The 24,161-nt window shown below is 68.0% G+C and overlaps 1 protein-coding gene across 8 annotated transcripts in view; it reads left to right on the plus strand.

The window, feature by feature from the left end:
• PLEC (plectin) overlaps nucleotides 1-24,161 on the plus strand; it is a 155,577-nt gene that overhangs the window by 38,984 nt on the left and 92,432 nt on the right. For 2 of the 8 annotated variants that reach the window (XM_039521316.1, XM_039521318.1), the window contains exon 1: nucleotides 5,647-5,766. The exons of 4 other annotated variants lie outside the window; for them this stretch is intronic. In XM_039521316.1, coding sequence (XP_039377250.1) covers nucleotides 5,676-5,766 — 91 coding nt within the window. In that variant the 5' untranslated portion in view covers nucleotides 5,647-5,675. Of the gene's footprint in view, nucleotides 1-5,646; nucleotides 5,767-10,234; nucleotides 10,305-24,161 lie in introns of those variants that run through there. 2 more of the 8 variants (XM_039521319.1, XM_039521321.1) reach the window with 1 other exon arrangement.

Here is a 24,161-nt window from a genome sequence, read left to right on the forward strand (position 1 = left end):
CCGGGTGGCCGGGCAGTGCTGTGGGGCAGGGCCGCGGGGGCACAGGGCTGGGGGGGCATTGCTGTACTGAGGGGGGCTGTGGGGCTATCGGGGCTGCCCTGCGGGAGGGTGGCTCTGTCGGGGTCACGCCCCCTTCCCCTGCCAGGAGCTGTGCCGGGTGGCCGGGCAGTGCTGTGGGGCAGGGCCGCGGGGGCACAGGGCTGTGGGGAGCCGGCTGAGCCAGTCTTGAGGCAGCTCCTGTAACCAAGGAGCCAGGGACATGCTCTGAGGGGGAGCTGCCTCTGCCCAGCCAGGGCCCCTCTGCGGGGAGCCGGTGGCTGGCGTTCTCTGGGGGGGAAGCCATGGGGGTGCATCTATCTGGGGAGGGGCCCACAGGTGGGGGCACCTCCTGGGGCACAGCAGGGTAATCTGTGGGGGGCCCAGTGCCCTGGCTCCTGTGCAGAGCACCGCCTGCTGCAAGGGACACCCGGGAAAGCTGTTCCTGGGGGTGCCTGCAGGGTGACCAGCCCCTCACCACCCTGTGCTGGGGTGCCCAGGGTCTCCCTGCAGTGACAGCAGCTGCCATTAGGGGGCCCCCTGACACTGAGCAAAGGGGGTCTGGGGGCCGTGCGGGATCCTGGCTCCCACCCCGGCACCCGCCTCTGCCAGCCAGTGGGCGTGTGGGAGCCTGGTACCGGGCTCCAGCCCCGAGAGCTCGGAACGCTTCAGCCATGGGTGTAGGGCCAGGGGTCAGCCAGCCACCCGCACCCAGCACCTAGCTGGGGCCGTGTGTGGGGTGCTGGAGACGGCCCCTCCCACTGGGCCCCATGAGCCACATCTCCCTGTACCAGGGCCAGCCCTGCCCCCGCCACACGCCCCTGTGCCAGCCCAGGGGGTAGACAGGCCGACCCCAGCCCCCGCATGTCCAGCTGTGCCAGGCCTGGTCGGGGGTCGGACACAGGCAGCCTGGCAGCAGCTCAGGTTTCGTGGCACCGTCTCGCTGCCCTTCCAGCTGGAAGTGGTCCCCGGAGCCAGCGTCTGCACAGAGCTCCCCGATCCCTGGCACTGGGGCCCGCTCCACCCTGCACTCCCCCAGGGGGCTGCACTCCCCCGACAGCCCCAGAGATGTGGGGGAGAGACAGCCGGGTGGGGGGCATGGAGCAGGGCTGCGTAAGGTGGGGGATGGTGAAAGGGACCATTTGGGTGGAAGGACCTGGAGAAGCCCCCGGCAACAGGACTGGGAGTCGCCCCCCCCAGGCTGTGGGCTCATTTCAGAGCAGGATGGGCAGAGCCCGGGGCAGAGGGGCCCCAGGGACAGACCAGATGGGCCCGTGGGGTTTCCCCAGCTCCAGTCAATGTGAGGTGGGGGGGCTCCCTGCAGCCCCCGGCCCCCCAGGACGCCCACGCACTGGGCAAAGGTGCGGCACCCTGATGCCTGGCACAGCTGAGAGCTGCGCTCTGGGGCTGGGCCGCAGCTGCTACGGGCAGTGGGAACAAGTCAGCCAACAGCTCCTCATCCAGAGCCCGTGACCCCCTCCCCCTGCAGCCCACCGGGAGGGCAGAGCCCCCTGCTGCAGCCTGGGAGGGGGCGTCTCCAGCCCTGCCCCATCTGCGGGGCCCAGCCAAAGCAGCTGGTGACCCGGGGTGGGGGCGGGGCTCTAAGGGGGGCTGGGGGAGGGGCTCCGACCTCATTGGGGGGGCGGAGCTGATGGTGGGGGCTCTGAGTGATAGGGGTGGGGTTGGCACTGGGCGCTGGGGGCGGGGTGGAGCGGGGGGGGAACGGGGACTCGGACTGGTACAGGGAGACACTGGGGGCTAGGGGTGGGGCTCTGACTGTACCAGTGGGGGGGCTGTGCAGGGAGCTGGGCTGTGACTGGTATGGGTGGGGCACTGGGGGCTGTGGGGGGGGCAAACCTTTTATTGATATGGCAGGGCACTGGGGGCTGTAGGGGCGGGGCTCTGACCAGTATGGGGGCCCTGGGGCTGTGGGAGGCGGGGCTCTGACCAGTATGGAGGGTTGTGGGGGCAAGGCTCTGACCAGTAGGGGCACTGGGGACTGTGGGGGCAGGGCTCTGACCGGTATGGGGGCACTGGGGGCTGTGGGGCGGGGCTCTGCCCAGTATGGGGGCACTGGGGCTGTGGGAGCGGGGCTCTGACCAGTATGGGGGCACTGGGGCTGTGGGAGCGGGGCTCTGACCAATATGGGGCACTGGGGGCTGTGGGGGCTCTGACCAGTATGGGGGCACTGGGGGCTGTGGGAGCGGGGCTCTGACCGGTATGGGGGCACTGGGGACTGTGGGGGGCAGGGCTCTGACCGGTATGGGGGGCACTGGGGGCAGTGGGGGGCGGGGCTCTGACCAGTATGGGGGGCACTGGGGGCTGTGGGGGGTGGGGCTCTGACCGGTATGGGGGGCACTGGGGGCTGTGGGGCGGGGCTCTGACCGGTATGGGGGCACTGGGGCTGTGGGGGCGGGGCTCTGACCAGTATGGGGGCACTGGGGGCTGTGGGGGTGGGGCCCTGACCAGTATGGAGGGTTGTGGGGGGCAAGGCTCTGACCAGTAGGGGGGCACTGGGGACTGTGGGGGGCGGGGCTCTGAGCATGGTGGGGCATTAGGAGCTATAGGTGGAACAGGGCTTTAACCAGTCAGGGGGACCTGGTAGTCTTGGGGGCCAGGGCTCTGACTGGTGTGGGTGGGGCACTGGGGATTGGTGCTTTGGCTGGAACCGGGGGGGGGCTCTGTGGGAGAGCAGGCCTGTGAGTGGTATGGGCGGGGTGGGGCTGGTGGGGGCTCTGAGTGGTGCAGGCACTGTGGGGCAGGGGCTAGCTCTGGGTGGTTCTGCATGGGGTGATAGGGTCTGCACCCCCAGTGAGCGCTGGGGTGAGGGGGGCTGGGAGGCTCCCTGGTGGGGGCTTCTTGCCCCGCATCCCAGGTGCCCTGGTCCTGGGGGGGTTGCCATCGAACTCCAGGCAGGGTCTGCCTAGGTGCCAGATGAACCAGCGCAGTGGGGTGGGTGTATTTGTCCTTTCCCCCTGTTGCCTGGCGCCCTGCAATTGGGTGGGGTGGAGTGGAGTGGGGGGGGGAGGGCTGGAGTGCAGGGAGGTGGGGGGAGCTGACTCTGAGCTGTGGGGTGTGTGTGTGTGTGTGTGTGTGTGTGTGTGTGTGTGTGTGTGTGTGTGTGTGTGTGTGTGTGTGTGTGTGTGTGTGTGTGTGTGTGTGGAGGTTGGTAGTGGGTGACAGGAGGGGTGTGCTGTGGGGTGGGGGTCTGTGGTGGGGCGGGTGGTGCCCTGGGTTGTGGTGCGTTGGTGGGGTCTGTGTTGGGTGCCCAGGTGTGTGGGGGTCGGGGTGAGGTGAGGGGCGTGCCAGGGGAGGGACAGGGGTGCCCAGGTGTGTGTGTGTGGGGTTGGTGGTGGGGTGAGGGTGTGGCATGGGGTGGGGGTCTGTGTTGGGTGCCCAGGTGCATGTGTGGGGGTGGGGCAAGGGGAGGGGTGCGCTGGGGGGTGATAGCAGCTCGGGCGTGGGACCAAGCCGCCGCAGCGAGGGATTCCCCAGGGTGGTGGGTGGGCACGGCCCCCGCGTGGCTGCAGTCTCCCTGCTCCGGCCCCCGAGTTCCAGGAGAGAGCTGGGTCCCCGCCGGCTCCGGCCTGTCCATGCCCCACCCTGGTCCGTAGAGATGGTGCCGTGGAGGGGCACTGGGCAGCATGGCCCCGGAGGAGGAGCCCCCCGCCCTTGAGGCATGCCCGCAGTGCCCTCTCGTGTGCTGTGCCTGCGGGCAGTGGCCGGCATGTCCCTGGCGGTGACTGAATGCTCTCCGCACTATTTCTGTCGGGCGCCGGGCTCTGCCCCTCCCGCCCGCCCGCCTGCTGAGCCCTTTGCACCAGATTGAATTACCCGGGGCTTTGGGCAGCTAAATTTAGGGCCGATGCCCCCTCCTCCCGTGTGTGGGTCCCGCCTCCCGCTGGTTCTCCCAGTGACTCACCAGCGTTCCTGGAACAGGGCAGCACCCAGGGACGGGCACCTGGCCTGTCAGCCTCCCGCTGCCTGACTTGGGAGCAGCTGCAAACGAGCTGCAGTCCTGGAGCCAGATGAGGGCCCGACAGCTCAGAATAGCAGCGAGTCCCGGCCCGTGTCAGTCTCCGGCACAGCTGGGGCGCAGGGGCCCGGCCAGATGCATGCCCCTCGCTGCAGAGCCTGTGCACCGGTGCCCAGCTCTGTGCCCTCGCCTGCCGGGTCCCTGGCACAGCTGGGGCAGGGCGTGGGCACCTGCCAGGGGTTTCCCCTGTGCATTGGAGGCGCCCTGCCACGCGGTGGCTGGCGCCATGAGCCCATGCGTGCACACGGGCGCCGGCAGTGAGGCCAGCGCATGCAGCACTTGCCCCGGGAGCCGGGCAGAGCAGAGGCTGTTTCCTGGCCAGTGGCATCTGTGCTGAGGAGTGGGGGTGTCAGGCCCTGCCGTGGGGACGGGGGGAATCTGAGCGCAGGGGAGGGGGCAGCTGGAAACATGGCAGGGCCTGAGTTCAGAGACGGAGCCTTACAAATACCCTGGGGTCTCCTGGCTGCCGGGGACAAGCCTGGGCTGAATAAAAGGACATGGTCCCTTCTGCAGGAGCCTCGCGCAGGACGCGTGCAGCCCAGCCTGGGCGAGGGAGCTCGGGGAAAGGGCCGTGCAAGTGGATTCGCTGCCCTGCGGCGCGGCAGGGGAGGGGGAGCAAAGGCATTTCCAGCTACCCTGGCAGAGCTGGGGGGGGTCTGGGGGGGCCATGAGGGGAGCTGCAGGTGAAGGGCACTGGCTCCTCGGGGGGATGCAGGCTGCGGGGGGCTGGTGAGCAAAGTGCAGTTGCCATTTGCCCTAGGAGGAAATCGGGAGTGGGGGCAGACAGACAGAGCTGGATGCACAGACGGCCACTGAGCGGCGGGTTCCCGTCCCCCAGCGCTCAGCCGCGGGCGCTCGGGGGCTGCCAGTATCTGTGCCGGGAGCTCTGTTCTGCAGGCTCCTGCATCTCCAGCTCGCTGCGACCAGGCCGCCGGCGGGGCGGGGGACACCCACCAGCCTGCGCTGCCCCGAGCTCCCGGAGGCCTGTGTTCCGGTGCTTCATCCTTTGTTCCCGGCAGCGCCGTGGCTGTGACTGGCCTGTCCCCAATTCCCTTCTGCTGCGTCAGCTGCATTTGTCATCTGGCTGAGCTGCCTGTTAGCCGTGGGCGGCTGCGCTGCACCCCCGAGCTGGCTGCATCCGGGGCTGGGCAGTGGTCCCTAGGCCGGCTCGCGGCTGTGGGTTCTAGCCTGTCTGGGGCAGGGGGATAATTCCCCATCGGACTCTGTCTGGGCCCTCCTTGGGGGCGGGGCTGGCTGGATGTCCCCGCACCCTGGAGAGGTGAAGTGGGTCAGAGGTGAGTATGGGGAGCCCTGGCTAGTGCCTCTCCTTCCGAGGGATACGGGGCTCGGCCCTGCGGTGCCGTGCCAGGGCGAGGGGGGCTCAGCACCCCCTTTAGCCTGGCTTTGCCCCGCAGGGGGCCGGCTCCTCCCAGCCCCGGAGCCGTGGGCGGCTGTTCCTTTAAGAGGTAGGGCCAGGCCGGCTGGAATGGCATTCCAGCAGCTGGGCTGGGCTGGGCTCTCACGGGCCATGCCTGCCAGCCCCAGCCCCAGCTCCTGCTCGGCACCCATGAGAGACGCCAAGAGCTCGCCGCTGCGCTGACCCATGGCTGCTTTCAGCCTCAGCAGCCTGCCCCCCAACCCGGAGGAGAAGGACTTTATCCAGGCCTACGAGGAGGTGCGGGAGAGATACAAAGGTACCAGCCCTGCCCCCCGGCTGGCCCCCCGGTGCTCCAGACAGGCTGGGGGGCTGGGGCTCCTGCTCGTTCCCATAATAGGGCATAGCAGGCACTGCCGGCCGGAGCCCTTCAGCAGGTGTGGGGCTCGGCTCTGACGGGCCCAGCTGCCAGTGCTGGGGTTTCGGCCCCAGGGGCGTCTAGGATGAGCCAGGCAGGGCTGTGGGGTGTGGCTGGAGCCAGGCTCTGCACTGATGGGGCCTGGGCTGACGGGGGCAGGCAGGGCTGCCCCCTCTGATGTGTTCAGGGCTGAGCAAGCCGGGGGTGGCAGGACCCCAGCACCTGCAGCACGCACTGACTTTGGGAGCCCAGAGCCACACACCCGCTGGGCACCTGCTGGGCCCACCAGGCTCCATGGCCTCATCCCTGGGCCCAGAGGGCACCGTGGGGCTGGGGCGGTAAATGCTGGGAAGGCCGGAGCGGCTGTGTCTGGGGCCCAGCTGGGCTCCGGGGTGAAGTCTGCAGCACAGGAGCTGGCAGCTGCGGCGGGTTTGGGGTCCAGGTAGACCCACTGGCTTGGAGCGAGGCGCGCACTGCATAATGCTGGGGGGTGCTGTCCCCCGGGGGGCCTATGGAAAAGGGAGTTGGAGCTGATCGCTGCCCCATCCTCCCTGCTGGGACACACCTGCAGCAGGGCCCTGGGCCGGGGGCTCTGCGAAATCCTGTTCCAGTGCCGCCCGCCGTGTGAGACCCTGCTGAGCTCTCTGCAAGGGTCTGGGAGCATGGGGGGACGGGCAGGGGTGTGCGCTGGGGGGACAGGGACGGGGTGTCTGGGTGGGACGGGAGCGTGTGGGGGTGGATGGAGGGGGCTCAGGACACGTCTGTGAAATCCTGTTCCAGTGCCCCCCGCCGTGTGAGAGGCCCTGCTGAGCCCTCTGCAAGGGTCTGGGAGCATGGGGGGACGGGCAGGGGTGTGCGCTGGGGGGACAGGGACGGGGTGTCTGGGTGGGCCGGGAGCGTGTGGGGGTGGATGGAGGGGGCTCTGTGGGAGGGCTGGGGGGCCGGGGAACAGAGCTGTGGTGGGGCGGGTGTCAGACGGGAGCTGGCTGGGATTACAGGCTCTCTGGAGCCCAGGGCTTTGGGCACATGTCAATAGTAATGGAATCTCTGTAGCTATTTAAACTCCTCTGGCTTCCCCTAGAGCACCCCCCCCCCCCCCGAGCTCCCCTCCCAGCCCTCTCCAGGTCTCTGGTTCTGAGCCGCCAGGGCAGTCTGCAGGGGAGCTGGGGGCTGGCTCTGTGCGAGGGCGCCCGCACTCCCCCACGCCAGGCCTGCCCTTAAAGGGGAAATGCATGTGGCCTGGCCTGCCCCTTCGGGAGGCTGACGGGCTGCTGCCACCCAGCTCTGGGCTCCTGCCCCTCCGGCTGGGCATGAGGGTGTGGATGGGCCCCTGGGAGGGGAACGTCTGGAGGTCCCTGGTGGGGCCAGTCCCAGTCCGTGGATGCAGGTGCCGTTCCGCCTAGAGTGCCTGGGGGTATGTGGGGAGGGGACAGAGCCTGGTGGGACCCTGGCAGGGGAGGTGTCTCTCTGTCAGGGGCTGTGGCTTTCCCAGCCCCGGCCGTGCCTCTGCCCTACTCTGCTGCTGCACCCCCCGTGCCCGCCTGTGGGTATGGAGCCTGGCCCCCAGCTGTGTCCGGCCCTGGGGGGCTGTGTCCTCGCCCTGCCCCATGCGGGAGGGACAGCATGGCGCTCCCCGGGGCTGGCGTGTGCCCGGCTCGTGCTGGCCGTGCAGACTGGGCACTGCCAGCAGGGTGTGCTCAGAGCCCTAGGAGAGGGTGGAGGCCAGGGGAGCCCTGAGCCCGCCATCCCCGGCTGGCTGAGCGGGGGTCCCCTGCAGGGGCGCCGAGCGTGGCTGGGGCAGCGCTATGCCGGCTGCTCGTCCTCAGGGCTGGGGCAGGGGCTGCTGGTCGCAGGTTCCGTCCCCACCCTGGGTCTGTAGGTTGCTTGCACTCGGCTCTGGCTTGCTACGCCCGCCTGCCCTGGGGGCACTGCGCTGCCTCTCCGTCGGTCCCGGGCACCCTGCCCTCAGATAACCAGATAGCCCCTCTCCTGGTGGGTCCTGAGCTGCAGCCCCCCGCTGGGGTCGTGCCTCATGGGCGGCGAGAGGTGCCTCTTGGTCCCCTGGTTAAACTGCTTGGGACCCTGGGTTCCATGCCTGGCCTGGCCCTGGCCGTAGCAACCCTGTTGCTGGTCCTGGGGCAGCTCCGAGGAGGGTGCTGGGGCTGTCACTGCCGTGCTGTCTGTGCTTGTGTTCCCGGGTGCTTTGCTTCCCCCGGTGGGGCCAGCTCGGCCGCCCCCCCCCCCCCCCGTGAATTCCCCAGGGCTTGGCGGCTGCTGCAGATCCCTGGCAGGCGGTGAGCACGGGGACTGGGGCGGGAGGGTAGGTGCTGGTGAGGCCCGTGGCGGTGGGTGCTGGGGGAGAGCTGGAGAGGACCGTGGGCGATGCTGGCTGACGGGGCGAGGAGGTGCTGAGCCCGGCCAGGCCCTGGGAGGGGCAGTGACTGCGGAAGTCGATAGTGCCGAGGGGGCTGTTGGAGGGTGCGGGGCCAGGATGGGGGGGGATGACAGTGCCCCAGCAGGGGGCGCTCTCTCTCGGAGCTCCGGGGTGGCCCTGTCCTGTGCAGCGTTGGGTAGGGAGGGGCTGTGGCTGAGCCGAGCCGTGGCTAGTTCCCAGCATGGGCTCAGGCTGGCGCCACCGGCCTGGCAGTGCCAGCTCCTGGGGCCGCCCAGCCCCCGTTACGTGCGTTGGCCCCAGGGCGGGCAGGCCTGGTGCACCCCCAGCCTGCAGCCACCTGCTCCGGAGGCAGCTCCACCTCCAGGTGCCGATGTTGGGGCCAGAGCAGGGCCGAGCTGGGATTCCTCCAGGGAGTCGCCCCCAAAGCTGCTTGGGGCCGAAGCTCCATGTCCCCTGCCCTGGCACCCCTGGCCCTGGCACAAGGAAGCTGCGGGCTCGGCCTGACCCCCTGCCTCTCCCACCTGCTGCCCTGTGGGCTCCCCGCCCCCTCTCCTGGCAGGGTGGCATGGCCCTGGGCATGTGCCCTCCACACAGCTGGGGTGTCAGCACAGTGCTACACCCCAGGGCTAGTCCCTGGCACGGGGCCTCCTGCTCTGGATGTATCACCCTCCTGCAGCAATAGCACAACGCTGGCACCTGGCAGACGCGGAGCCCAGCCCCAGCCCTGCAGGGAGGACAGCGTCCCTGGGCGTGCAGGGCCTGCTCCCGTGAGACACTGCAGGACCTGTCGCACCCATGCATGTGCCCTGAGCATGCATGGGGGGAGGGCAGGGCCTGTGCCCTGGGTGTGCATGGGGTGGTTAGGGGGGGAGGGGCAGGGCCTGTGCCCTGGGTGTGCAGGGGGTGGTTAGGGGGGGAGGGGCAGGGCCTCAGGGACCATTCCCTCCTCTCTCCCTGGGACGTGCTGCCCACTCTCCAGCCCCGGGGCCATTGTCAGCCATGCCAGGTGGGGTCTGCCCCTCCCATGGGGCTGTGGAAGCAGCTCCATGGCTCCAGGCAGAGCTGTGGGGCCAGGGCCACCCTGCCAGGAACCCTGAGCTCAGAGTCCCTTAGCGAACGGGATGTGGGGAGACCCAAGGCCCCTAACTGTGCCCTCAGTCGGCCCCTGTCCCCTGCGGGGAGGGGGGGGCGGGGGGAGCAGCTGGCTCTTGCCTGGGCCCGGCTGCCGCCCCCGGCCCAGCAGGACCCCGGGCTGGGCCAGGCCCCAGCAGTAGGATTGTGGCCACCCTGCACCTCGCAGTCATGGGGCAGGGGATGGGCCCCGTGGGCTCTGCCGGCCCGTGGCACCAGCCGTCTCTCGGGCCAGCGCCCGCCCTGCCCCTGCCTGCCGTAGGCCCCGCGGGCGGCATTGGGAGTGTTCCCCAAACGCCACGCACGGGCGGGGGTCATGGGGAACCCAGGCCCCCCCCCAGGGCAGGGGGAGGTGTGGGGGGGAGGGGCACGGGGGGGGGCGCTACGGTTCTGTCTTGCTCTAAAATCGCGTTACTTGAAGCCAGTTGGGGCCCCGGCCCCGCCTGGGTAGATGGGGAGGGCCCGGGCCGACCCGCGGTACATGCGGGGGCTCGGCGCTGCCCGGGGTAGATGGGGCGGGCCGACCCGCGGTAGATGGGGGGGCTCGGCGCTGCCCGGGGTAGATGGGGGCCGGGCCGACCCGCGGTAGATGGTGGGGCCGGGCCGACCCGCGGTAGATGGTGGAGGGCTCGGCGCTGCCCGGGGTAGATGGGGAGGGGCTCAGCCAGGTCGGCGGGGAGGAGGGGCGGTGCGTCCCGCGCTGCCGCAGTAGCCGCCGCTCCAGGTCAATGAATGGGCGCAGCCCCGGCCCCTGATTGGCTGCGGCGGGCCCGGCGGGGCGGGGCGGGGCGGGGCCGGGCGCCCCGCCCGCCGCTGGCCCCGCAGAGCCGGGCAGGACGGGGAGGCAGCGGCTGCCCCGCACCCGCCATGGCCGCGTCCCGCTGCATCCAGCACGAGATCAGCTCGCTGAAAGGTACCGGCCCGGCCCGCCCGCCGCGGTGCAGCTGGCTCTGGGGTGGGCCGGGGGGTCTGGCGTGGGGGGAGTTCCCCTGCCCCGCCCCGCCCCATGGAGTGGGGCCAGCCCCTGTCTGGGGCAGCGGGAGTCCCGGGGGGGGGGTTCACCCCCCCTGCACCGCCCCGCCCCCCCGTCTAGGGGCCCGGGGGCAGCGGGAGTCCTGGCCCGGCCAGGGGTCGCCCCTGGGCAGGGTGACAGCTGCACCCCCAGGGCCTGGGGGGGTTCCCCACCCCATGGAGTGGGGCCAGCCCCTGTCTAGGGGCCCGGGGGCAGCGGGAGTCCTGTCCCGGACAAGGGTCGCCCCCGGGCAGGGTGACTGCTGCACCCCCAGGGCCTGGGGGGGTTCCCCTCCCCATGGAGTGGGCCCAGCCCCTGTCTAGGGGCCTGGGGGCAGCGGGAGTCCCGTCCCGGACAAGGGTCGCCCCTGGGCAGGGTGACAGCTGCACCCCCAGGGCCTGGGGGGGTTCCCCACCCCATGGAGTGGGCCCAGCCCATGCCTGGGGCAGCGGGAGTCCCGTCTCGGACAAGGGTCGCCCCTGGGCAGGTGACAGCTGCACCCCCAGGGCCGGGGGGGGTTCCCCTCCCCATGGAGTGGGCCCAGCCCCTGTCTAGGGGCCTGGGGGCAGCGGGAGTCCCGTCCCGGACAAGGGTCGCCCCTGGGCAGGGTGACAGCTGCACCCCCAGGCGTGGGCACCGGCCTGGTCAGTGTCGCTGTCTGGGACGGGCCGTGGTCCTGGGCCAGTGGGAGCCACGTGCCTGCTTCAGGCAAGGCTGCCCCTGCTGTGCCCATCTCTGCCCAGTGCCCCGGGGGGACGGTCGGGTCAGGACCCCAGGACCCTCGGCGCCCCCAGACCAGCTCTGTCTGCTCCTCGCTGGAGCCTGCAAGACCGTCCCCGGGGGCTGCTGCACTGCACCAGAGCCAGGCCCGACTCCAGGCCTAGCCACAGCTGACCATGCAGGGCACCCGGCTCATCGCCCCAGGCACCGAGTGGAGCCCTGCTACCAGCTGCGTCCAGCCCCATCGCCCCAGGAGGAGCCCCCCAGCGCCAAGGGGGCCTGTGGGTATGGTGTTTGCTGATGGCCCCTGCCCAGCTGGCTGGGGCTGCTTGTTGTCACAGGCTGGAGGGGTTTCCTGCGGCTGAGGCTGCAAAGGAAGCTGTGGGGTGTGGCCTGCGGAGCAGGGTGCGGAGCGTGGTCTGCGGAGTGCGGAGCAGCCTGTGGACTGTGGGCTGCGGAGCAGGATGCGGGGTGTGGAGTGGCCCGCGGGGTGCGGAGCAGGGTGTGGCCCGCGGGGTGCGGAGCAGGGTGTGGCCCGCGGGGTGCGGAGCAGGCTGTGGGCTGCGGAGCAGGCTGTGGACTGTGGGCTGCGGAGCAGGTTGCGGGGTGTGGAGTGGCCTATGGGGTGCGGAGCAGGGTGTGGCCTGCGGGCTGCGGAGCAGGATGCGGGGTGTGGAGTGGCCCGCGGGCTGCGGAGCAGGCTGTGGGCTGCGGAGCAGGCTGTGGGCTGCGGAGCGGGGTGCGGAGCAGCCTGCGGGCTGCGGAGCAGGGTGTGGCCTGCGGGCTGCGGAGCAGGATGCGGGGTGTGGAGTGGCCCGCGGGCTGCGGAGCAGGCTGTGGGCTGCGGAGCGGGGTGCGGAGCAGGGTGTGGCCTGCGGGCTGCGGAGCAGGATGCGGGGTGTGGAGTGGCCTATGGGGTGCGGAGCAGGCTGTGGCAGGGGAACCGCTGTGCTGAGCGGGCCCGGCTTGGCCAGATGTCCCTGTGGAGCTGAGCCGGCCCAGCTCCCCTGAGTTCATTAATGGAGTGCCCGACATGGGGACCCCACTCTGCCCCAGGCCCCTGTCCTCAGGGGGACTCTCCCCACTGAGCCCCGAGGGGCTGGGACTCCAGCCAGTGCCTGTCTCAGAGACTGGGGGGAATGTCTAGACCTGAGCACCCTCTGGCCCGAGTACAGACACGAACTCATCTAGCTGTGTCTAGATAAGGGAGACAGCATCAAGGACTGCAGGTGTGGGGGCTGCAGGTCTGGAGTGAGAGGTACCAGCAGGGCTGTGGGAAGCCCAAGGTTGGGCTAGCAGGGGGCTGCGGGTTGGGACTGAAGGGCACTGGCAGGGCTGGGGTATCGGGGCTGCGGGTGGGGACTGAGGGGCACTGGCAGGGCTGGGGTATCGGGGCTGCGGGTGGGGACTGAGGGGCACTGGCAGAGCTGGGGGGGCAGAGCTGGGGTATTGGGGCTGCGGGTCAGGACTGAGGGGCACTGGCAGAGCTGGGGGGGCAGAGCTGGGGTATTGGGGCTGCGGGTCGGGACTGAGGGGCACTGGCAGAGCTGGGGGGCAGGGCTGGGGTATCGGGGCTGCGGGTCAGGACTGAGGGGCACTGGCAGAGCTGGGGGGGCAGGGCTGGAGTATCGGGGCTGCGGGTGGGGACTGAGGGGCACTGGCAGAGCTGGGGGGGCAGGGCTGGGATATCGGGGCTGCGGGTCGGAACTGAGGGGCACTGGCAGAGCTGGGGGGGCAGGGCTGGGGTGTGGGGCTGTGGGTGGGGACTGAGGGCACTGGCAGAGCTGGGGGCAGGTCTGGGGTATCGGGGCTGCGGGTGGGGACTGAGGGGCACTGGCAGGGCTGGGGTATCGGGGCTGCGGGTGGGGACTGAGGGGCACTGGCAGAGCTGAGGGGGCAGGGCTGGGGTATCGGGGCTGCGGGTGGGGACTGAGGGGCACTGGCAGAGCTGGGGGGGCAGGGCTGGGGTATCGGGGCTGCGGGTGGGGACAGAGGGGCACTGGCAGAGCTGGGGGCAGGGCTGGGGTATCGGGGCTGCGGGTCGGGACTGAGGGGCACTGGCAGAGCTGAGGGGGCAGGGCTGGGGTATCGGGGCTGGGGGTGGGGACTGAGGGGCACTGGCAGAGCTGGGGGGCAGGGCTGGGGTATCGGGGCTGCGGGTCGGGACTGAGGGGCACTGGCAGAGCTGGGGGGCAGGGCTGGGGTATCGGGGCTGCGGGTGGGGACTGAGGGGCACTGGCAGAGCTGGGGTATCGGGGCTGCGGATGGGGACTGAGGGCACTGGCAGAGCTGGGGCAGGGCTGGGGTATCGGGGCTGCGGGTGGGGACTGAGGGCACTGGCAGAGCTAGGGGCAGGGCTGGGGTATCGGGGCTGCGGTGGGGACTGAGGGGCACTGGCAGAGCTGGGGGGCAGGGCTGGGGTATCGGGGCTGCGGGTCGGGACTGAGGGGCACTGGCCGAGCTGGGGGGCAGGGCTGGGGGATCGGGGCTCCGGGTCGGGACTGAGGGGCACTGGCAGAGCTGGGGGGGCAGGTCTGGGGTATCGGGGCTGCGGGTGGGGACTGAGGGGCACTGGCAGAGCTGGGGGGGCAGGGCTGGGATATCGGGGCTGCGGGTGGGGACTGAGGGGCACTGCAGGGGCGTGTGGGCTCTGTTATTACATAAGGACTCAGGCTTGGCTGGAAACGCGCCGGGACCATCCTGGGGCCTGTGCTGGGCACGTTGCAGCCTCCGGGCACTGCACGGCTGGTAAGGTCGGGCCAGGCAGTGGTGAGCGCCCGCCCGCCTGTCCCACTGGCTGCCCTGCGCCAGGCATGGTGGGGGCAGATGTGTCGGGGCTTGTCCCTGCCTGGGAGGGGCCCCAGGGGGAGTCCCTGCGGTGGGGCTGTGCTGCTCAGGGGTTAACGGGCCGGCCCTGGCGCCCCCCGCAGGTGAATTTGTGTCAAGCCCCAGCTGCCCTGGAGCGGGCTAGCGGGGGTGGTGGGGGATCAGGGCTGCCAGGCTCTGGGTCTCAGGGCTGGTTTGCAGCAGGTGCTCCTGCCCCGGGGTGGGCTGGGCTCGGGGCTGGGGGTCTGTGCTGCTCCGAGGGGGGAGGGGCTTCCGCTTTGTCTGCCTGGCTGATTTACTGTGAGAATGGCCTGAGCCCCCTGCCAGCTCCAGCCTGATGAATAATCTGGCCCCCGCTCGCCGCAGCTTCCAGGCCCTTCCTTGGCTGCGGCCACAAACAGCCGCTTTGTTCCTGGCTCAGCACGGAAAGCCCTGGCGCCCCAGCCCTGCTGACTGCAGCGGTCCCAGGCCCTGGGGCAGGTCGGGGGGGGGTGCGCTGGCCAAGAGCCAGGGGTGGCTGTGAACTCTGAAGGGCTTCGTGGGGCACTGGCCCATCCCCACAGGGAGCCTGGACCTAGGCTGCAGCCGGCCGGGCGTCTGGCTCCACCACAGAGTCCATCAGCGCCCGGGGCCTCTCCTGGGCACAGGCTTCCCGGGCGGGAGGCTGCGGCATTGAGGGGCATTGGCAGGGCTGGGGGAGCCCAGGTCGGGAGTGAGGGGCACCGGGTGCAGCACTGTGGGGGGCCCAGGGCTGGGCTAGCAGGGGGCTGTGAGTCGGGAGTGAGGGGCACCGGCAGCACTGTGAGGGGCCCAGGGCTGGGCTAGCAGGGGGCTGTGGGTCGGGAGTGAGGGGCACCGGCAGCATTGTGAGGGGCCCAGGGCTGGGCTAGCAGGGGGCTGTGGGTCGGGAGTGAGGGGCACCGGCAGCACTGTGGGGGGCCCAGGGCTGGGCTAGCAGGGGGCTGTGGGTCAGGAGTGAGGGGCACCGGGTGCAGCACTGTGAGGGGCCCAGGGCTGGGCTAGCAGGGGGCTGTGGGTCGGGAGTGAGGGGCACCGGGTGCAGCACTGTGAGGGGCCCAGGGCTGGGCTAGCAGGGGGCTGTGGGTCAGGAGTGAGGCAGGCATGTGGCCGGATCCCCCTGGCTCCATGGGGCTTGCTGAGGGGGGGCTGAGATGCCATGCAGGGGTGGATCATTGTCTGAGCCGCCTGAGCACTGTCTGTGCCTCTCCCCTGCCCGGCGCTCTGCTGGCAGCGGAAGGGGATAGGAGCCAGGAGTGTCACGTATCGTCCTAAAGATGGGACTGCTAGCAGCGGTGTGACCCCCGCACCGGGCCAGCGCTGCCGGGGGGAGGGGGCAGTGCCGTGACCCCCGCACCGGGCCGGCGCTGCCGGGGGGAGGGTGCCCTGCACCCCCTAAGTATTCCTTAGCAGTCTCCCATCGGAGCCGACCCCACTTAGCTTGCGTGTGGTGTGGGAATCCCAACTGCAGATGCGGTGGCTGTTCGGAGGGCGGCAGAGCCAGGCTTGCCAGGGGCTGGGTCCCAGGAGTCTCCGGTTTCCCCGGTGACCGAAGGGCCTGGCTGCCCTGTGAGCGGCCAGTGCAGGGCACCAGGGACTCTGCTGCTGCGTGCGCTGGGAGTGGGGGGCTGGGCAGTGCGGCTTTCCAGAGGGGGTGGGAGCACCAGCAGCCCCCGGGTGCACAGCGAGCAATGGTGCCGCGGGGCAACAGGCACGGAGAGGCCGGGCGGAGTCGGGTTAGGGGGGCGCAGGCGGGGATAGGCCGGGCGGAGTCGGGTTAGGGGGGCGCAGGCGGGGAGAGGCCGGGCGGAGTCGGGTTAGGGGCGCAGGCGGAGAGGCCGGGCGGAGGCGGGCGGGCGCAGGCGAGAGAGGCCGGGCGGAGTCGGGTTAGGGGCGCAGGCAGGGATAGGCCGGGTGGAGGCGGGGCAGGGGCCCAGGCAGAGATAGGCCGGGCGGAGGCGGGCAGGGGCGCAGGCGGGGATAGGCCGGGCGGAGGCGGGGCGGCGCAGGCGAGATAGGCCGGGCGGAGTCAGGGCAGGCGCAGGCGAGATAGGCCGGGCGGAGTCGGGCAGGGGCGCAGGCGGGAGAGGCCGGGCGGAGGTGGGTTAGCGCAGGCGGAGAGGCCGGGCGAGTCGGGTTAGGGGCGCAGGCGGGAGAGGCCGGGCGGAGTCGGGTTAGGCGCAGGCGGGAGAGGCCGGGAGTCGGGTTAGGGGGGCGCAGGCGGGGAGAGGCCGGGCGGAGTCGGGGTAGGGGGGCGCAGGCGGGGAGAGGCCGGGGGGAGGCGGGGCAGGGGGGCCCAGGCGGGGATAGGCCGGTCGGAGGCCGGGCGGGGCGCAGGCGGGAGAGGCAGGCGGAGTCGGGTTAGGCGCAGGCAGGATAGGCCGGGCGGAGGCGGGGCAGGGGGGCCCAGGCAGGGAGAGGCCGGGCGGAGTCGGGGTAGGGGGGCGCAGGCAGGGATAGGCCGGGCGGAGGCGGGGCGGGGCGCAGGCGGGAGATAGGCAGGCGGAGTCAGGGCAGGGGCGCAGGCGGGGATAGGCCGGGCGGAGTCGGGGCAGGGGGGCGCAGGCGGGGAGAGGCCGGGCGGAGGTGGGTTAGGGGGGCGCAGGCGGGGAGAGGCCGGGCGGAGTCGGGGCAGGGGCGCAGGCGAGATAGGCCGGCGGAGGCGGGTTAGGGGCGCAGGCGAGATAGGCCGGGTGGAGGTGGGGCGGCGCAGGCGGGATAGGCCGGGCGGAGTCGGGCGGGGGCGCAGGCGAGATAGGCCGGGCGGAGTCGGGGCAGGGGCGAGGCGGGAGAGGCCGGGCGGAGGCGGGGCAGGGGGCGAGGCGGGAGAGGCCGGGCGGAGGCGGGCAGGGGCCCAGGCGGGAGAGGCCGGGCGGAGGCGGGCAGGGGGCCCAGGCGGGAGAGGCCGGGCGGAGGCGGGGCAGGGGCCCAGGCGGAGAGGCCGGGTGGAGGCGGGCAGGGCGCAGGCGGGATAGGCCAGGCGGAGTCGGGTTAGGGGCGCAGGCGGGAGGCCGGGTGGAGGCGGGGCAGGGGGGCGCAGGCGGGGATAGGCCAGGCGGAGTCGGGGCAGGGTGCAGGCGAGATAGGCCGGGCGGAGTCAGGGCAGGGGCGCAGGCGAGATAGGCCGGGCGGAGTCGGGGCGGGGGGCGCAGGCGGGGAGAGGCCGGGCGGAGTCGGGGCAGGGTGCAGGAGGCGATTGTCGGGTCCCCGGCCCCCGGGGCTCATGGTGACTCTCCCGGGTGGCTTCCTGCTTGTCCCGGGCTGTGGAGAAACATCCCGCCTTGGACCGAAACGTGGCCAGGCTGGAGTCCCCGCCGTGGCCTGGGGATTGTGCCGGCTCGCGGGTAGAGGCGCAGCCGTTGTGCCTGGCTCCAGCTGCCAGCTCGGCCCGCGTTGGCCCTTCCCTTGCTAGCCGGGCGAGCCCCACTGATGCCGCCGCCCCTTGCTCAGCTCCTGGGCTCTGTCGCTACCAGGCAGGGTCTGTAGCCCATGACCCATCCTCGTCGCCGGCCACCGGGCCAGGGTCCCAGCACTTCGCACCAGAGGTACCGTCCCCTCCCTGCTCCTGCTCGGATCCCAGCTCGGTCCCGTGCCCCAGCTGGCCGTGGTGGGGAGGGGGCCCCTAAGCTGCCCAGGGGGGTCCCTTGCGGCACAGGCCATGTGGCTGCCCTGGGGCTGGGAGCCTTAGGAAAAGGTGTCCCCAAGCCCGCCCCGGCAAGGGGCCGTGGGGCGAAGCCTGGCTGGGACCTGGGAGCGGGGCTGCGCCACGCGGGCCTCGCGCTCTCTTCTAGGGTGTCCTGTGGGGCTCGGGGGGGTGCGTCCCCGTCACTGTTAGGGGAGGAAGTGTCTGTTGGGGGGAGTCTGTAAGTGATGGGGGGTGAGGAGGTGTCCGTCTGCCTGTTGGGGGTGCGTGGGGGAGTCAGCGATGGGGGGTGTTGGGGGGCATGGGGGAGTCTGTCAGCGGTGAGGGCCTGGGGGGGGGTCTGTTGGGGGATCTGTCAGTCGGGGTAAGGGGTGGAAGGGGTCCATCTGTCGGGGACATGGGGGTCCGTGGGGAGGCGTGGGGATCTGTCATTCGTACAGTGGAAAGGCCTTTTCCAAGGGGGCGGTTTGCAGTGTCAGGAGCTGCTCAGCCCCCCCGCCGCAGGGGTCAGGCAGCAGTTACCTGCTCCCAGGTGCAGCATCCCAGGGCGCTGCTGCCCTCTGCTGTCGGTCGCCAGCACTGCAGGCCCATAGCCCCGAGCCCCATAGGAGGCTGGAGCTGCCAGTGCATGGGGGGAGCTTGTGGGGCCAGCGGGAACTGCCCCCTGCAGTGACACTGGGGAGGATGCAAGCCCCACTCCCCCCTTCAGCTTCCTGTCTGCCCCCCACCCCCGCCTGCACTCAGCCCTTCTGTCTTGGCCTCCTCGTCCCTCCCCATTTTCCACCTGCTCCCCCGCCCCGCCCCGCTGTTCCCTCCTCTGCCACACACAGGAGCAGGAGTGAAGCCTGTTGGTGGTGGAACAAAGATTGACCCTGGCTCCTGTGGAGCTGGGGGGTGGGGGGTCAGGGCTATGGGACGGGCAGCCAGCCCATTTGGGCTCCTTGGAGTGCAGGACCCAGCCCCGTTCTCCCGGCCGGCCAGCGTGAGCAGAGACCCCGAAAGGCAGCTGCTTTGCCCCTCCCCTGGCCCAGCTCCCTGCAGCGGGGCTTTCCCAGGCTGTGCCGAATGGGGCTTGGCCACTGGGCCGGGGCAGGGGCTGTCAGTGCCTTGGTGACGGGGGCGAGCCAGCCACTCCCAGGCCCTCGGCTAGGTTCAGCTGACGGTCAATGTCCCTGGCTGGCTGCAGTCCCCCTGTGGCGCTGGCTGGGTGCTGGGCTCGGAGCCTGGGACCGGCGGGCGCTCGTGGCTGTGTGCCCGGGGGGTGGCAGAGCGCTGGGCTCCGTCCCCATGGCCGCCCCGGGCAGGCAGCAGGGCCCAGGCTGCTCCCGGAGCCCCGGCCCCCAGTGGGCTCTGCTGTGGGCAGCCCGGGCCCCGGCTCCTTCCTCTGGGCTCTGTCTGCCGAGCTGCCTCCGGCCTGGGGAAGGACTCGCAGCGCCACACAGGGCACCCCAGGCAGGGACCACAGGCTGCCCAGGCCCGTTCCGGGTGCAGCAGCCTGCTGACCCCCCGTAGCCGGGCCAACCGGGGGTTCGCGGGTCGCAGGCTGTGATGAGCCGGAAAGGCAGTGTCTCCACTCGCGCCGGGGGGTTTAGTGTCTAGCCGAGGCGGGAGTTTCTTTGGACGGTGTGCGGGTCCCATTGGGGACAGGGACCGACAGGCCAGACCGGCGGCCGCGCGTCGTGAAGTGTTGGCCCATGAGTGACGTGGTGTTTTGCGGCTCTGTATCATTTCCTGTGCGAGCTCATTGGAGAGTTAGTGATTGTCTGGCTTCACCCTCCCAGCCGCTGTTGGGGCACTCAGATGGTGTGTCCTGGTCTGTGGGGAGCGTGGCTGGGGCAGGGGCTGTTTGAAAGACAGAAGAGGTGGTGGAAGTTTTCTTTCCAGGTGTGATCCTGTATAGTCTGGTGGGTTACTGGGTCTGGGGGGGTAGGGGGGGGGATGGGTGTGTACAGGTGTGGGGGTTACTGGGTCTGGGGGTAGGTGGGGATGGGTGTGTACAGGTGTTGGGGGTTACTGGGTCTGGGGGTAGGTGGGGATGGGTGTGTACAGGTGTTGGGGGTTACTGGGTCTGGGGGTAGGTGGGGATGGGTGTACAGGTGTGGGGTTACTGGGTCTGGGGGTAGGTGGGGATGGGTGTGTACAGGTGTTGGGGGTTACTGGGTCTGGGGGTAGGTGTGTACAGGTGTTGGGGTTACCGGGTCTGGGGGTAGGTGGGAGATGGGTGTGTACAGGTGTCGGGGGTTACTGGGTCTGGGGGTAGGTGGGGGATTGGTGTGTGTCACGGAGTCCCCGGGCGCTGCTCTGGATCTGCTCCCCACAAACCAGGCAGGACTCTGGGGAGCCTCCTCTCCCTCGGAGCAGCCTGTCTGCAGGGCAAGAAGCTCCCACGGCTTCACCTCCTGGGTCTCTCCTTGGAGCATTCAGCATCCTCTGCCCCTCCGTACGCTTCCCACAGTGAGTCCTCCCTGGGGCGGGTCTTGGGGAAGCCACAGGGTCCTGCCCCCCGACTTCGCAGTCAGACGTGACTCTCAGCCAGCCGGGAAAACAGAAAGTTTATTAGTTGACAGGACACAGTGTAGGGCAGAACTTGTCAGCACAGAAATCAGTGAGTTTCAGCCAAGTTCATCTTGAGGGGAGGGGAGCCCAGAGCCAGGGCTCTGGTCCTCCCCCTGTGCCCCAAGCCAGCCGAGGTCGACTCCCTTCCAGCTGCCTGGCCCCTGCCCTGCCCATTGCTCCTCCTCCAGCCTGTGTCGCTTCCTGGGCCAAGAGTCACCTGATCACATCCCCTTCCGGGTCTCAGGTTACGAGGGGGCAGCCACACGCTTATTCCTACCACCAAGACGATGGTGCAATACATAGGGAAACTGAGGCGCACACAGCATTCATGCAGAACAGTAAGACTCACAAACAACATAAGAAGGGGAAATCCCCACTTCATCACGTTTCTCCCCCCTTCGAGACTGAACTGAGTGGGGTCACTTTAGCCAGTGACCTGGGGAAGTTCAGGGCCCCTTCTCCGGGACAAGCCATCAGCTAGAACATAGGCGCTGCCCTTAACCCACCTCCATCTCACAATCCTGGAAGGACAGACTCCAGCTTGGCATTGGCCCCTCTCATCTGGTGCAGCCACAGCAGGGCGAGTGCTCCTGGTACACAGTGAAGTGCCGCCCAAATAGATCTGGCTGCAGCCTTGTAAGAGCCCACTCCTTGGCCAGGCATTGCTTCTCTATGGCCCCGTAACCCTGCTCCCGCGGGGGGCAGCAGCTTCCTGCTCAGGTACATGATGGGGTGTTTCTCCCCCTTTGCATTGGCCGACCGCGCCCAGCCCTGTGTCTGGGGCATCGGTGAACACCAGAAAGGGCTTGTGTAACGACGCTGCCTCTGGCGGGTCACAACTGAGAGAATCAATTCAGAACAGATTGCTCAGAGCAGGGCAGTTACAGCCCCAGGCTGGGGTTTTTCCACCTCTAAGGCACCAAACCAGCCAGCCAGAGAGGACTTTGGTCTCACCCCACTGGCTAGCCACACGTCACACAAGCAATTCCCTTAGACACTCCCGTTTCCCAGTATCACCACCAGCACTGCTCCTTATGGGGACGACTGGTTATTAAAACCAACACCCCAGTAAAAGGGAAAAGGTTCTCCTGATCCCAAAGGACCAAGTCCCAGACCCAGGTCAAAGGATAACTTAGATCTTACCCAAAACACACGCTTATAGCCAATTCGTATTAACTAAACTGAAATTTATTTAAAAAGAAGAGAGAGAGAGAATTGGTTGATAGATCAATATACAGACAGACTTGAGTTCAACCTCTTGAGGTTTGGATATACAGCAGAGATGGTGAGTTTGTAGTTGCCAAAAGTTCTTTTTGGACTATAACCTCTAGATTATTTCTATGTCCGTATTCAGGGTGGCTCCAGTCAGTGACTGGGGATCTCAATCCTTATGGCTTAGGGTTTCCACCTCTTGAAACCCAAAGCAGATCTGAGATGAAGCAGGATCGTGTCCCAGGTTCTTATACATTTCCAGCAGCCTTTCGGCCTGAGAAAACAATAGGCTTAACTCCTTCTCCCAAACATCCTGGCAATTAGCACAGGGTAATTTATCCATTAACAGTTCAGATACAGGTGACCACAACCTGCAAAGAGACACAGAGACAATAATACTATTGCATTCCAGTGTCTTCCTAAATGTTAATATTCCTTTTTTGATCTTTGAATCAAAGCCATAGCAATAGACAAGCCTTGGTTGCTTACGTCCCAGGCCCTAAGCAAACACCTCCCCTTTTGCCTCTAACAATTCCAAGCTCTGTTCATTTACATATTTTCCTAACCAGGCTCTAAAGTTCTGCCCTGGGTCAGGTCAGTCTGGGAGGTAATTAACTCTTTCTGGCCCTGTCACCTTCCAATGAGATATTAGATCACACTCCTAACGTCACAGCAGGTCACCGTCTGAGTTTCCCAGCTCCGGGCCCTTGACTAGACCCTCCTTCAGCGTGCAGAGAGCCCCCTGGCACTGCCGGATCCTGACCAGCTTGTCTGGCTTCCCCTTCTCGCATAGCCCAGTGGTGGGAGCTGACGCAGAGCTAATGTGGGGCACAAACCTCTGGCAGTGCCCCGCCATCCCAATATAGGTCTGGGCCTGGTTCTTAGTCTGGGGAGCAGCCAGTCTCTGATAGCCCCCACCGTGGCCTTCTCTGGCTTTAGGCAGCTGCTCCCCATCTTGTGGCCCAGGTACGACACCTCTGCCATCCCCACCTTGCACTTTCCAGCTTTTACAGTCAGCCCTGCCTCCTGGAGGCAACCCGGCCCCCTCTTCACCTGGGACACTTGGTCCTCCCAGGTCTGGCTAATGGCACAAATCTAATCCATGTCCACTAGCGCAGTGCTACTCAAAGTGGTGGTCCATGGACCGGTGCCGGTCCGCAAGCCATTGGCTGCTGGGCCGCGGCGAGTTTCCAGGAAAGAGAGAGAGAAATAATAGTATAATTTAGAAATCACACCGGAATTCCACCAAGAATAATTATCAGTCGATAAAAGTCGACAATATTAAATAATGTTTTCAGAAGCACATATTATAATATTGATAAATAAACAAAATAAAAAGTCTGCCAATTTTTATTTTATTCATTATATTGTTTCTGATATAAATTAATATGACTACGAATGTTCAAATAATATTTTCTTGGATCTAGTCATTTTATAGTATCCACCCAAATGCACAGCCTTTCCATCAGTCTTCAGTGTAGTTAAATGGGAACATCTCTGCATGTACGCCACACTCCCCTTCCAATTAATACAGTGAAGAATGTTAGTTTTTCTGATCTGATGTGCTACGTGCCTATGCAAAAATGATAATATGGTGGAAATATGGTACCAGTCCCTGGCACATTGGGGGAAAAACCTGCCGGTCTGCCACATGGGATCGTTTGAGAAGCACTGCAATAGGGTACAATTCCCCATCCCCTCAGGGACTGATCCCCCTGGTGCTGGCAGGTGACCAGCGCCTCCTTGAGGCCAAAAGGCAGGACCAGGGACTTGTACGGCCCTAAAGGGGTGACAAAAGCAGCTTTCAACGTGGCATCTGGATCCAAAGGCACCTGCTAGTAACCTTGGTGAGATCCGTGGTTGTGGGGTACCGAGTCCTGCCCAGCTTGTCTAGGATCTCGTCAGGCCCAGGCCCAGACATGGTGATGGCATTGAGCTTCCGATAGGCCCCTCAGAACCGGATCAACCCGTCTTTCCTGGGGACCAGCCCCACGGGAGTGGCCCAGGGCTGGAGGGCAGCGCATGTCTCTGACCTCTCCCTCCAGGGCCTGGGCTGTGCTCTGTCCTGACGGGAGGCCTAACGGCTTCCGGCTCCACCCAGTGGACAGCTGGGTGAGTGAGCCCAGGCCGGTTGGAGAACAGCTGTTGGTACCAATGCAGCGTCTCTGATCTCTGCCTGCTGGGCAGGGGTAGCTAGTCAGAGAGGGGAGCTGATTCCAGCAAGGGGTCGGCTCCTGTCTCAGGGAAGAGACCCACCAGGGGATCTTCCCGCTTCTCCCCCTGGCCACACACGACCGGGACCAGCCTCTCCCTGTCACAGTCCGGCTCCATCATGGTGACCTCGTCCCCTTGGTGGCTGAGCCCAGCTGGGCAGCTCCACCACATCGTTCTCATTCAGCTGCTTGATGACCTTGAAGGGCCCGTCCCAGGCAGCTTGCAGCTTATTCTTCCTCACCGGGAGGAGCCCCCTCACCTGGTTCCTGGTCGTACCAGAGCTTCTGCCTCCCTGGGGCCCTGGCTAGGTTCTCCCCGGCCAGACCCATGAGCTCAGCGAGCTTTTCCCGGAAAGTCAGTACATGCTCCAGCAGTGATTCTCCATCGGGGGAGCCTTCCCCTCTCCAAGCCCAGGGCCACCTTGTGAAAAGGCTCCTCTGACAGGCAGGTGTCCCAAGGCTGCTTTACTCTTGTCCCAGGCCTTTTGCACCTCTGGACAAGGCTGCCCTGGCTGGCAGCTGTCCCCCGCTGGCTGTGGTTCCCCAGCCTCTGCTGGGGTCTCCGATTCC

The sequence above is a fragment of the Mauremys reevesii genome, linkage group 2 (assembly GCF_016161935.1).
Source record: "Mauremys reevesii isolate NIE-2019 linkage group 2, ASM1616193v1, whole genome shotgun sequence".
NCBI classification, from domain to species: domain Eukaryota; kingdom Metazoa; phylum Chordata; order Testudines; family Geoemydidae; genus Mauremys; species Mauremys reevesii.